Genomic DNA, 13,875 nt, shown 5'->3' with positions numbered 1-13,875 from the left:
TTTACCTTCAACCTTTTACCGACAGCTGTGCATTTTAAAGGCATGTCAAAAGGAACATTTCAATAGTTGTTATTAAGAACCATGGAGTTTTTAGCTCTTTTTAGTATAATTGATGCTGTTTTACTCTAAATAGTTGTTTCGTGTGGTCACCGTCAGGGTGATTATTGTTCCCTTTGGTTGAGTTGGACCCTGTTCTATCATTGTTATTTCTCCTTTGCTTATGTGAATGTGCATGTTAAGTTCAAATAAAGATGATAACTGATTCTAGGTCAGTTATTAAATAATCCTGTACAGAAATGCATTTATGCACTTCAGCTGCACATGCACAAAGAGAACTGAGATAGTGTGACCGGGGTCCAACTTCACCAAAGAGAGATCACCCTAATGGTGACATTACACCAAACAACTATTAACAAAGCATAAATAATATAACAAAAGAGATCAAACATCTATGAATTCTTAATAACAATTATTTAAATTCCCCAATCTGTTCCCTCTGACCAGGGAAACATAATTCAAGCAGCAAGGGATTGTGGGTATTCCCCATAGCCTCAGTTTTGTACTCAGTAGTTTGAGTTATTAACACTTCAAATCTTAAGTCTATTGATTTTTAAGAAAAATAAATTGAATGAACTTAAATATTTGAGTTATGAATCCAAAACTTGGATAATTAGTAATACATAATTAAGACAACTTGATTTTTTACAGTAATGACAACCTTAGGGTTTACAGAGTATACTTCCGTTGCACATGCACAAGGAGAACTGAAATGGTCCAACTTGACCAAATGGGAACACCCTATTTGCACACACCCCCCCAAAAATAAAAAATAAAACACAACATAAATAATAATACAAAAGAGATAAAACCTACATGAATTCTTATTAACAACTATTTGAATGCCCCCATATGTTCCTTCTGACCAAGGACACATTATCAAATAATCCAAGCACAAGGCATTATGGGTTTTTCCCATAGCCTCAACTTTGTACACAATAGTTTTGAGTTATTAACACTTAAAATCTACAGCTCTATCGATTCTTAAGAAAAAATAAGTTTAAGGAACATAGATTGGATATTTGAGTTATGAGCCCAAAAACTTGACATTTCTAGTAATAATTAATTAAGGCAACTTTATTTTAACAGTAATGACACCTTTAGGGTTTGCTTCCTTATATTACAATAAAAGCATTTTCTAACGAGTCACCCCAGTTCAAACCCCGCTGCATAACGATAATGTCGCATAAAGTCCCAGTCTGCTTTGCAGGCGCTCATTTATATTTCCCGCGTTTTATTGACACGTAGGGGAAACGTCACGGCGAGAGATCAGCACCTTGGACAGCGGCGCCCGTCAAAACGCGCCAAATCGGCACACTTGGAATCTCCCAACGGGGAGAATCGAGCGAACAGGAGCGCGCGCATGGCACCGCGAGACGTTTGTAAATGAATCGTTTTGATTGGGCGAGAGCGCGCCTTGGAAACAAGGGCCGTGTGTTTGATGCGCGCACGGCAGAACGTCCATTTCGAGGATGAATCAGAGGGGAGTAGCATCAGCATCCCCATCACTTTATTATGATCCACAGCATCGCTGATTGTCGGACGCGCGCACTCTCGCGAATAAGGAAAATACGGCAATCTGCGCGTGCCGGCTTGTATTTTTGCCGTTCTGGAAGCTCCGTCTTTCTTTGAACGTGGCAAGGAACCATATCGGGCCCCGGGAGGGGGATGGTGGTGCTGAACTTCAAATGGAGACAAGATGTTGGTATTTTTTCCCTGCTGTTCTTCGGCCAGCATTGGCATTGTTACTATTTTGTTTTTCAAACGCCAACCTAATGGATTCTTCTGAGGATGGGAGGTGGTGTCGGGACGTGTCGATGAGAAAATGCATTTGGAAATGATGTGAAAGCTTCGTCTGTGCTGCTGTGATGAACAATAAAAGAGCCTAAATGATTGCAACTATCATGTAAATATACTGAAGCATCCTGGACTGTGACTATGTGTGGCAATGATGCTTATGTGGTGGTGTTTTTGTAAAATACTATTTTGCATCTTCTTCATCCTCTTCTCTTATTCGTGCATCCAGCTTTTGGATTGCTGTTATGAAAATTCATCTTTAGACCTGGAACAACGTGATGATGGCTATTTATTCTAATACCACAGACTTATTATTATTACTATTTTTATCCGCCGTTCAATGTAGGCATTCGTATTATGATATGGACGTTCAATGTATAGGAACAACACACACAAATGCCTTCAGAGGGAAATTAACAAGCCAACACGGTGTCCAGAGATCTTTCTGACCAATTGCCTTTGGTTTGGACACGTTCCTCTGAGACTGCTGAATAGAATATTAATAACAGGCCTAGGAGGAACGATCACCAACAAAAACAACAACAACAACGAGGCCCATAATAATATTAATTATTCTATTTCTCTGTTAAACAATTACACAATTTCACATCTGGCACACAACATACACATGTAGTCAAACATGTTCAAGAACCGGATCCGCATGTTTTTTAACGAACTGAAGGTGCTGGTGTTCATGCGTTCCGGTTCTAGACGGTCCGACACTGACGAAGACACAAACAGACGATCCAACAGCATGAGGGGGCTCAGTATGGGCGGCTGCGGGTGGCCGCCCTTTGTCGACTGCTCCGGCCGCGATGATGAGGAGGAATACTACGGCAGAGAGCCCAGGCCCAGGAGCCTGGCGTTCGAGGAGAACCCGAAGTTGCAGGCGGGCCTGGACGCGGTCAGCCTCTGCAGCAGCACGGCCAGCGGCATGAGGTCGCCCCAGTGCCGTATCTGCTTCCAAGGGCCTGAGCAGGTACAGCAGAGCACAATTATAAAGGCTTAAATCTGTATTAAAAAAAAATAAAAAATAGATTAACATCTTCATATATCCTCATCTAGCCTACTTTTATGTCATAATACATGTTATAGCCTGTTACCTATTGGCTTCTTTGTTATATTACAGTGCCTACGTTGCACGTTTTACTTGTTAAAGGGATAGTTCACCCCATAATTAAAATTCTCTCATCATTTACTCGCCCTCATGCCATCCAGATTTGAATGACTTTCTTTCTTTTGCTAAACGTAAATTACGATTTTTAGAAGAATATCTCCGCTCTGTAGGTCCATACAATGCAAGTGAATGGTGACCAGAACTTTGAAGCTCCAAAAAGCATATAAAGGCAGCATAAAAGTAATCCACAAGACTCCAGTGGTTTAATCTATGTGTTATAAGCATATATAATAGGTGTGCGTGGGAAACAGATCATTAGTTAAGTCCGTTTTTTTTTTACTATAAATCTCCACTTTCACTTTTACATTCTGAAAGTGAAAGTGGAGATTTATAGTTAAAAAGATTGAAATATTGATCTGTTTCTCACCCAACATGATTACATCGCTTTAGAAGACAAATATTAAACCACTAGAGTCGTAACGATTACTTTCATGCTGCCTTTATGCTATTTTTGGAGCTTGAAACTGCTGGACACCATTCACTTGTATGCATTGTATGGACCTACAGAGCTGAGATATTCTGTTCTGCAGAAAAAAGAAAGTCATACGTATTTGGGATGGCAACAACAACAGAGCATAATAATAATAATAAGCATCAGCTCGATAAAATAATTTGTTATACAATACATTTTATTCAAAATAATTAGTACTCTTATGTAAACACACTGTAACACAAACACTATTTTAATAATAATACAATAATGCATGATTATAAACAGCCTTAAAAAAATAATAAAGTATAATTTTGCATAATGACATTCCATAGTATTTATTTAAAAAATACAATGAAACATAAACTGTAATGTTAAGTGTAATTTATATAAATTACCAAAAATGTATTCCCAGTGTATGTTTACCTTACCGTATCAGCACCTGCAAAAAAAACTCTTGACCACATATTGTGCAACGTGCAGGCTAATAAAATGCATTTCTCTGTTGATGGGTTTACCTGCATGTCAGTGGAGGCTGCTGTCGATTTTTTTTCACCCAATGAACCTCTCTATAGCTTTTTTAGGACTTAGCGATAAGACTCAGTGATGATCTGTATAGAAATGTATAGATCATAGTTTGTTTGTTAATGCCTCGGGCAGCCTGACATTGATTCATTTGCCATGCAAACATAGCTACGTTAATACCGACCAGAATTGGGATTCACATGATCTGAAATACTGAAATTGTGGTTTGCAGTTAAAAAAAGGCCCAGATGAAGCAAAAGTGGCCTGTATGTTACTGTGCAATTGTGTTAAAATTAATGCACCCTGCATAAAGCCAACCCAATTCACTTTTAAATAGGTACTCTACAGAATTCTGGGCTCCCTATCGACATCTGTGGGTGATAAAATTGCAAGTTACTGGCAGAGGAACACGGGAAATCAATATGCTGCTTTTGAAAGTTAATTACATTTGTACTCTACTGACTGTTTAGGGTTTTGGTTAGAGGGTAGAGTTAATAAAATATGCATTCCTGTTGACTGTATTGCATCATTTACAACATAAAATTCAACTCACATTTGCTGCCCCTCTGTGGACATTTTACCTTGAAACTGGAGCTCACATACTCATATGTTCAACAACACTTCCAGTTTCGGCCACTGGGGGCAGTGATTTGAATTTCAGCTAGCACCGTTTTTTTTTTCTTCAGCGTCTGAGAAAGTAAGTAGCATATCTGCTCACCATAGTAACCTTTTTTTCTTTGTTACTAGAAATGATGTAAACACGCAAGTACGAACGACGGAAGCTTGAAATTTTACTCCAAAATCGAACCGGCAGTTTACCGTTGTGATTTATAGTTAGCGAGAACGCAGATTTCAATGCAGATACCTTATGTGCTGGCTCAATAATTTCTAATGAAAAAATAAATGAAAAATCAGTCTGTGTAATAATAATTGCCAAGATATTAAACAAATAGTTCACCCAAAATTAAAAATGTTCTCATCATTTACTCACTCTACTGCCATCCCAGATGTGTATGACCTTCTTTCTTCCCCTGAACACAGTGTTTTGAAGACTATCTCAGCTCTGTAGGTCCATACAATGCAAATGAATGGTGACGAATATTTTGAATGTGCAAAAAGCACATAAAGCACCATAAAAGTAATCTTCAGAAGCGATAACACTGTAAGGTGTGGGTGAGAAAGAGATAAATATTTAAGTCCTTTTTCACAATAACTTCTCCTACCTGCCTAGTAAGTGGCAATATGCATGAAGAAAGCGAATCTCCAAGAACAAAAGTTGAAGAATGTGAAAGTGAAAATGAGATTTTGTTTAGTAAAAAAAGGACGTTGAAAACAAATATTGATTTGTTCCTCACCCACACCTGTTATATTGCTTTTGAAGATATAGAATAAACCACTGGAGTCTTATGGATTACTTTCATGCTGCCTTTATGTGCTTTTTGGAGCTTCAAAGTTCTGGCCACCATTCACTTTCATTGTATGGACCTACAGAGCTGAGATATTCTTCTTTGTTTGTGTTCTGCAGAAGAAAGAAAGTCAAACACATCTGGGATGGCATGAGGGCGAGTAAATGAGATAATTGTCATTTTTGGGTGAACTATTTCTTTCAGATCCAAAACAAACAAACAAAAAACAGATGTACTTCATTCAATGTGGTAATACCTAAACAAAATGGAAGGTTGACTAGTGGCTTGGTGATATCAGCTGATCTTATCCGTGAAGAATTGATTTGTCCTCCAATGAATTGAACATCTGTATTAGTGTAAGCACATGCGTCTGTGTAATCAGATTCTCACGGATAAATCAGCGTGTTTGTATTTATAATGTATGGGCTGAACACAAGATGGAATTTGGTCAGCAGCCAAGTTGTGAGACAACAGATGTGCAAAACCTGAAAAGCTAGTCTGCTGCGAGTTAGCTGTAGACATCAGATAATTTGGAAAGGTGTTGGTGATGTACCAACACAGTCCATCTGGCAGTCCATCTGATTATGTCAGCCTTGGTGTCTTTTTTATTGCAAGATGCATTTCAGTGTAAACCTGCCGCTCAGGTAAGTTGTTTAATGAGCTGTTGAAAGTATCGGATCAACAGAAGAAAAACAGACACCAGAATAAAGATATAAGGGGTCTGCAGTCAGGCATCTACCAGTTTAAGTCATCTATTTATAGCTGAAATGATGTTTTGACAATTTAATATTAAATACAAGAATTAACCTCTTTAAAGCCGAAGTGTCATTTTTTTTTTGTCACTTTAGTGCCGAAAACATGGTTTGCCGTGATGATACTTCTCTTTTCTTGCATGAACCAAGCTGTTCGTCAATTATTAGATTGTGGATTGTATGACTTGATTATTCTTTACCAATGAAGAGATGTTGGGCTAGACAGCTTCTGCAGGTGATGATTGGATTTTGCTAAATGAAATCTGACCTTAGATATCTGATAACGGCCAAACAGCGACAACAAGAAGAGGACAGGCTGTACTATAAAGCACAGTATGACTCATCTAGGTCCACTTATGGCAGCGCTTGCATTGATCAGGTTGGACAGCTTTGTATTGTTAACTGTAAAGCAGAACTTGACAGAACATGTGAAGGGGATTTATTGGGTGCAATAGGGACAATTCCACTATTTTGCATTGTTTTCTCATTTAATATCCAACTTTGCATTGCAAATTATACAATCAGATTAACAATTTGAGTTCTGAAATCAAGGAATGGAAAATTTTGCATGGATTTCAGAATATGGTATGTCACATTTTTGCTTTAATGGCAACAGGAAACATGATTTGATAATGCTTCAAAGAGTATCTTGTGTGTTTCAAAGGAAGCAGGGAAATTGTACCTTTTGTAAAAAGATGTTAGCATGGTCAATGAAAGGAATTTGTTTACATTTGATTAGTGACTTTTTATTTTTATTTATTTTTTCAGGTATCATATAAATGCTTCATGTGGAAACATCTAAATTTACAGGTTTTATTTTAAGGGGGTAGTTCACCCAAAAATGAAATTCTGTCATTATTTACACACCCTCATGTTGTTCCAAACCTGTATGACTTTCTTTCTTCAGTCAACCACAAGATATTTTTTTTTAAGAATATTGAGGTTGCTCTTTTTTATCCCATGCAATTAAAAATGTTTATTTTATACCCTTTAAAGTAAAAAAAATAAATAAAATAAAATAATAATAATTACAGCATAACATTTCTTATTTTTAAATTTCCTTAAAAACTCAAAACTTATTTTCTAATTCCAGGATTAAATGAAGAAGAAGAAAAAAAAAGATTTTCAGACATTTGAGCCCCAATTTATATATTATACGTAGGCTATTGGATGAACTCAGTAGTGCTTGGTTAAAGTCTTAATCTCTTTAGTTGTCCGTTTCTGTCTTTATCAGATAAATTGAGACGAACACAAATAAATCTGCTCCAAATCAATAGTGCTTATTAAACCTGAAGCAGTTCTCATTCTAGTCACACCTTTAAATTCCTCATGCATTTAGACACTCAACGCTGTGTACCACAGTTAACGAATCAATGCAATTAATGCCCACTGATTACTTTCCTCCTTTTCAACTCTTTATTCATTCTTCATGCTGCAGTACATGAGTGCTGAGAAACCATTCACTGATTCACAGTCTTTCTCTAAAGATTACATCAGTTGTACTGTCCAGTATCTCAGCTCCCCAGTTCACTTTACATCCCTGTTCTTTATACTCGGCTTGTTGTTCACATTGTATCTATTGAATGTTATCTTGGCAGCTCTCTAAACGTTGGCATTACATCTGTAATGTTAGCAGATGCATGTTTTCCCTCTAAATACGTATACCCAGCACACTGGTGGACACGTTTATTTAATGTTAAGTCCCACATGTAGATCCTGAATTCTAATATTTAGTATATAGTAATATTTCTAATCTGTGCAGTGCTCTGAAAACATCTATTAGCATTACAATACCATTACTCATACTTAAAATTTGGGATTTAAACAAACTCCTAAGCATAAGTACATGAATGATACCTCAAATTCTGCGGCTTATTGAGAAGAGGTGTGCTATTACTTTTCTAAAAGATTTCTTTTGTCTGGTGGATGATACAAATTGTAAATAAAATTCCATAGATTTACATTAGAGGGTCTCGAGCCCCTGTAATTTTATATGTGAATTCAGTAGGTCAAAAATTATGCTGTTGAAATCGGTCTATGCTTACCGAAATTTGAATTACTGCCCCCAGTGGCCGAAGCTGGAAATGTTTTAGATGAAATGTCCACAGTGTGGCGCCAGGGGCAGTTGTAAGGGGGAAAAGAATGATAATGTCTTAATTGAATTATAGCGCAGAGCTATTCGTGTACTTGGCGCCTGATCTAACTGTATTTCGGGAGGTTAGGGCTCAGCTTTTCAAAGTATTCTCATGAGCCCATAGAGATGCGCATTTGATGCATGCGTGCTCTGACTGTTTTGTGATACTCTTTTTGCATAGTCAATTGCAGGCACATGAGCTGACGATGCACAAGAAAATAAGTCTGCGTGTCTAGAATAACTAGGCTGCACGTGGACAGTATGCTCTGTGCTTTGCGTAACGCGCATTGTACATGAGACACACCAGCACGCGTAAAACCGAAGTATACTTTGATCTTAAGAGGGAGGTTTTTGCGCTGAAATACTGCAATTGCTTAGTGAATTGGCCCTTCAGCGTTTTACCTACAGAGCGTGTCTCTCTCTGTTGGTGTTTCAGAGGTATTGATTGAGTGTCTGGAGCAGTGAAGGCGAGGATAACTCACCCATCTATTAACTGCATACGCTTGAAATCCTTGAGCCCACTACACATGCTCATAAGTCTGCATTCAGGGCGGGGGTTATGCATTTCAATTGTATGGTTGGTTCTCACGAGACCCGTCAAGAAAATATCCTGCTCATATTTAACCTTAAATGAATGCAAAAAAATATGAAATTAGATTTTGTATAAGAAAGATAAAGATGTTTTGCATTGTGACATTATTTTCAGGACACTTAAGCACATTTTACCCCCCAATTCTCATTACGATAACACATCCCAACATTTTACTTTACTGTTCCCATTATTTTCATTGATGATTCTCATTACCGTAACACAGTCATTTAAAATAAATAAATACATAAATAAAAGTTTGTAAAATGCTTCATTAAATCAGTGAAAATGAAAGGTAGTACCAAAAGAGACCTACTAAGATGTTTAAATACTTTACAATTTAAATAATATATAATTTCTTTCCCATTGCGGTAATAAGAATATCATAATGACCATATTTTTTTGCATTATGGTAATGAGAATTGGGGGTAAAATGTCTATAACTTTCATGAAAATAATGTCACAATGTAAAAAGATTTGAATGGCCTTTAAAATAGGCTCCATTTGCTATATGTAAAACATGATTCCTCATTTCATTTAATTTTGGAGTAAAATAGGGCAAGGACATTTTCTTTGCAGGTTTTATTGCATTGCTGGTCTTATTGTGCACAATTCATCAGTGCAGGTTATTACAAAGAAAAATCGCTTATCAAATTGTAATAACTTTGACTAAAAACGTTGGCTGATATTTTTCAACCCCTCTCCTCCAAATATTAGAAATTTGAGTTTTTTCATGAAATTTTTGTTGTTTAATTAGTTAATGACAACATAAAATGGCATTTCCCACCACATTATCATCCATAATATGATCAATTATGAGAATTACAGTTTATTTAGCGGGATCAAGATTTGATTGGATTGGAATAGAACATAGTAGCTATAATGTTATTCTTAGTTAATATATTTTTTCTCCCACCCACCCAGCCATGGTTACATCAGCAGAAAAGTCTATTCAGAGGCATTGAAGCGACTTTTGAAATTGCTTTTTGATAAACGATTGTGAAAGCAAACATTTCCAACGCGCAGAAGGCTCAGAGACGTTTACTGAGACAGTAAATAGTGTCCATTTTTATTACATGTATTGTAAATTGTACAGTTGATCATTGGATTGTATTCTCCCGCACCTGCAGGGGGAGCTATTGAGTCCCTGCCGTTGTGATGGCTCTGTGCGCTGCACTCACCAGCCCTGCCTGATTCGCTGGATCAGTGAGAGGGGCTCCTGGAGCTGTGAGCTCTGCTACTTCAAGTACCAAGTCCTGGCCATCAGCACCAAGAACCCACTGCAGGTAACCATCAGTCAGCTCAGCTGACTCAAACTGTGAGATATCTGGGTTAGGGCTCAGCCCAGGCTAGCATCTCTATTTATAGTCATCTACAAGAAAAGCAAACACTGAGGCTTAAGTTGCAAAGCAATTTGTTGCTGTAGTATAATTTTAGTTTTGGCAAAAAAAAAAATTGTAAACTGCTGGTAGAATCTCCAAACTGCAAATGCTGGAACTGATTTTAGACTTTGCCCTGAAAACAGACATGGTACTGAAACGTCTTTGTGCAATTACCTATTTCTCTGGAAGTTTGCAAATTGCGCCTTGTGCCACTTCATTAACATAAGATACACCCACAGTTTGCATGCATACACCCACTGATAGCTCAAACAATCGTGACCCACGGCCACTTGCACACAAATTGCACTTAGAATTAGCACTCTCACAACAATTAGAGAAAAACATTGTGCACAGTTGTAGCACGTTGTGCTTTGCTTAGCGCGGTCACATTAGAGATCATACTGTATGGACAACTGTTTTTGTTTCTGTGACAGCTGAAGGGCATGTGCCTCCTACTGAGGACAATAAATAAAGAACGCTACGTCTAAACCGAATGCATGATTGGTTTTAACCAATCATCAACGCCCTTCGACTAGCTGAGACTGTAAAAGCTGTTTGTCATCTAGTTTGATAGTGCTTGTTGGGGTTTTAGAAAGTACCCTAAATGTAAAGTATTTAGTAATAAGATTACACTTTCCATGTAGTAATGAGTAGTGTAGCATGAATTACTTGTTAAATTAATTAACCAAATACTGTTGACATGTTGTCATATTGTGCTTTTGTTGCCATGTGTTTCAGTGGCAGGCTATTTCCCTGACGGTGATTGAGAAGGTGCAGATCGCCGCCATCATCCTGGGCTCACTCTTCCTCATCGCCAGTATCTCATGGCTGGTGTGGTCTTCTCTCAGTCCGTCCGCTAAATGGCAACGGCAGGACCTACTCTTCCAGATCTGCTATGGCATGTACGGATTCATGGACATCGTGTGCATAGGTGAGAGGCACAATCAATCGGATAAATCAGTGAACGTTTGCCAACTGCAAACACACACATGTTTGTTTTTTACGTCACACTGAGAACCTCCCTTTGACTTCTATTGTTATTAAGTTAAAATAACTTAAATTCTTATAGACTAACCATGACCCTGACCCTTACCTTTTGGCATTTGCCCATGTGAAGTAATAAATTACTTGTTATAAATAAGATGTTTTCCTTGTAAATAAATATGACTGTTATCAAACAAGTTTCAAACACTCCCTCTGCTCAAACAACAGGTAGCTTCACACCATAATAGACCATTGGTTGACCCAATGTTATGTCCGGCCCAAATGGAATATTACTATTCTATTTGGTGCTGCTGTAGAGCGCAACAGTCTATTGCGAGGGCATGCAAATATAAATTCAGAGGGAACGCAAACTATTGCGAGGGAATGCAAAACTAATTCCGAGGGAACGCAAACTATTGCGAGGGAATGCAAAACTAATTCCGAGGGAACGCAAACTATTGCGAGGGAATGCAAAACTAATTCCGAGGGAACGCAAACTATTGCGAGGGAATGCAAAACTAATTCCGAGGGAACGCAAACTATTGTGGGGGCATGCAAAACTAATTCCGAGGGAACGCAAACTATTGCGAGGGAATGCAAAACTAATTCCGAGGGAACGCAAACTATTGCGGGGGCATGCAAAACTAATTCCGAGGGAACGCAAACTATTGCGAGGGAATGCAAAACTAATTCCGAGGGAACGCAAACTATTGTGAGGGCATGCAAAAGTTTTTGCAAGGGAATGCAAACTAATGCGAGGTAACACAAACTATTGTGAAGGAACTCACAAATAACTTCCGAGGTAACACAAACTATTGTGAAGGAACTCACAAATAACTTCCGAGGAACTCAAACTATTGTGAAGGAAAGCAAAACTAATTGCGAGGGAAATCAAATTATTGCGAAACCCATGATACAAACCAAACCATGTACTGTTTGAATTGCAATACCCCTAATGCACAAGACAGTACCATATGCATAGCCTATATGTATGAATGAATATGTACATTTATAGAAATAAGGATTCTTAATGTCCACCAATTTCTAATTCTTCACAGGCCTTATAATCCATGAGGGCTCATCAGTGTACAGAATCTTCAAGCGATGGCAGGCTGTTAATCAACAGTGGAAAGTTTTGAACTATGAGAAGTCAAAAGACTTGGGAGACCCAGCGAGCTCCAGCAGCAAGGCGGGAAATCGCGGCTCGCGCAGTAACCCGCATGGTCTGGCCAGCGGCAGCAGGGGGGGCCAGCGAGTGCGCCGGTTCAGGACTATCCTCAACCACCACTGTGGATACACCATTCTCCACATCCTCAGCCAACTGCGGCCCAGTGACCCGCGGCTCGGAACTGCCACCAACCGCGAGGTGGTGATGCGGGTCACGACTGTATGAGGTCGGATGTAAAGAGGACCATCTACATATTTCAGGCTTCAAGCGCCTTTCCTACAAAGACAGCGTGCCACCGAACAAAGCCATGTGCTATGGATAATTCAGATAATATCCAGAAATGCGTAATGCACAATGAATAATGCAGAAATGCTAAAGACTTGACAACATTGCTGGAATTTCAATCAGCAAGATTCTCTCATAATCTAGCACACGATTGCATTTTTAGTTCGATTTCCTCGCTGGTGTTGTTTTTTTAATCAGTATGGTTTTTAAAATGTTTTGATTTTCTAAGGGAAGAATGGTACATGATGTGCTACCGACGTGTGATGTATAGGGTGACTCATATGGACTTATTGTTGTAAATTATGTTTACGGATGCTTTTGACGCAGCAAGAAAGCCAACCATATCCAAACGATCACATCGGCACAATAACCAGGGAAACACAATGCTAATTGTTGCATAATAAAATATTATCAAGGAAGAGGGTGCAATAAGACATAATAAGATTATACAGAGAATGAAATACATTAACATTTATAAAGAATTTGATCTTCTCTGCAATAAAGATACCTGTACATTTTACAGTCAACTTTGCATGAGGGTAGAGTTTTATGCCTCCTCGACACATGGACATGATGAATTTGTTTTATTCAGAATGGTGCTCGTTTGAATAAACACTACTATTCATCTGCTGTTTGTGAAATGCATCATACAAGGGCTTTTGTTTGGATAAGTATGTTCCTCTTACACTTTAAAAAATGCACTAAAAGCATCTATAGTATTATTTGTTCACTCCTTGGAACATAAATTGATACAATGCCTCATACTAGAGCTTCAATTGGAATACAAATCATGCACAAGTGACCATTTTTTAATTCATATTTGGCTCCATGAAACCACACAATTATTCCCATTTTTCTCTTCTTCAAGCATAAACTGGCTGGCTCACTTGACCACATTTGGAAAAATCCAGATTTCAGGTTCAATACAAGTTAAGCTCAACGGACGGCATTTGTGGCATAATGTTGATTACAACCGAATGTATTCCTCCTTAAATATTTCACCTAAAAATATTCTGTCAATATTTACTTTTGTCAACCTGTGCACCATATTCCAAGTCTTTTATAGTCATACAATAGTCTTGTGCGAGAAACAGAGTTTAATTTGCCCATAATTTAAGCTGTTATTAGCAGCAAAATCTCAGGCGCCTTAGCTCTAAAATATCATACTACCACATGTTGTAACTTGCAT

The 13,875-nt window shown here is 38.1% G+C and overlaps 1 protein-coding gene across 1 annotated transcript; it reads left to right on the top strand.

The window, feature by feature from the left end:
• Positions 1-1,345: 1,345 nt before the first annotated feature.
• On the top strand, positions 1,346-13,274 carry LOC127619156 (E3 ubiquitin-protein ligase MARCHF9-like). The gene is made up of 4 exons (XM_052091941.1): positions 1,346-2,833; positions 9,998-10,153; positions 10,988-11,180; positions 12,292-13,274. Exons 1-4 carry the CDS (start codon positions 2,495-2,497, stop codon positions 12,624-12,626), a joined length of 1,023 nt encoding a protein of 340 aa, XP_051947901.1. The 5' UTR covers positions 1,346-2,494; the 3' UTR covers positions 12,627-13,274.
• Positions 13,275-13,875: the final 601 nt, after the last annotated feature.

This window comes from Xyrauchen texanus, chromosome 25 (genome assembly GCF_025860055.1).
Source record: "Xyrauchen texanus isolate HMW12.3.18 chromosome 25, RBS_HiC_50CHRs, whole genome shotgun sequence".
In the NCBI taxonomy this organism is placed as follows: Eukaryota; Metazoa; Chordata; class Actinopteri; order Cypriniformes; family Catostomidae; genus Xyrauchen; species Xyrauchen texanus.
The sequence above is the reverse complement of the archived record's forward strand: the minus strand, read 5'-3'. Positions and strand labels throughout refer to the sequence as shown.

What these genes read in the sequence shown, in the direction of transcription:
- LOC127619156 (XM_052091941.1), top strand. Translation starts at nt 2,495, where the DNA reads ATGTTCAAGAACCGGATCCGCATGTTTTTTAACGAACTGAAGGTGCTG. An exon ending in GCTTCCAAGGGCCTGAGCAG is followed by an intron (nt 2,834 to 9,997) that starts GTACAGCAGAGC and finishes CCGCACCTGCAG; the next exon opens with GGGGAGCTATTGAGTCCCTG. An exon ending in CATGGACATCGTGTGCATAG is followed by an intron (nt 11,181 to 12,291) that starts GTGAGAGGCACA and finishes AATTCTTCACAG; the next exon opens with GCCTTATAATCCATGAGGGC.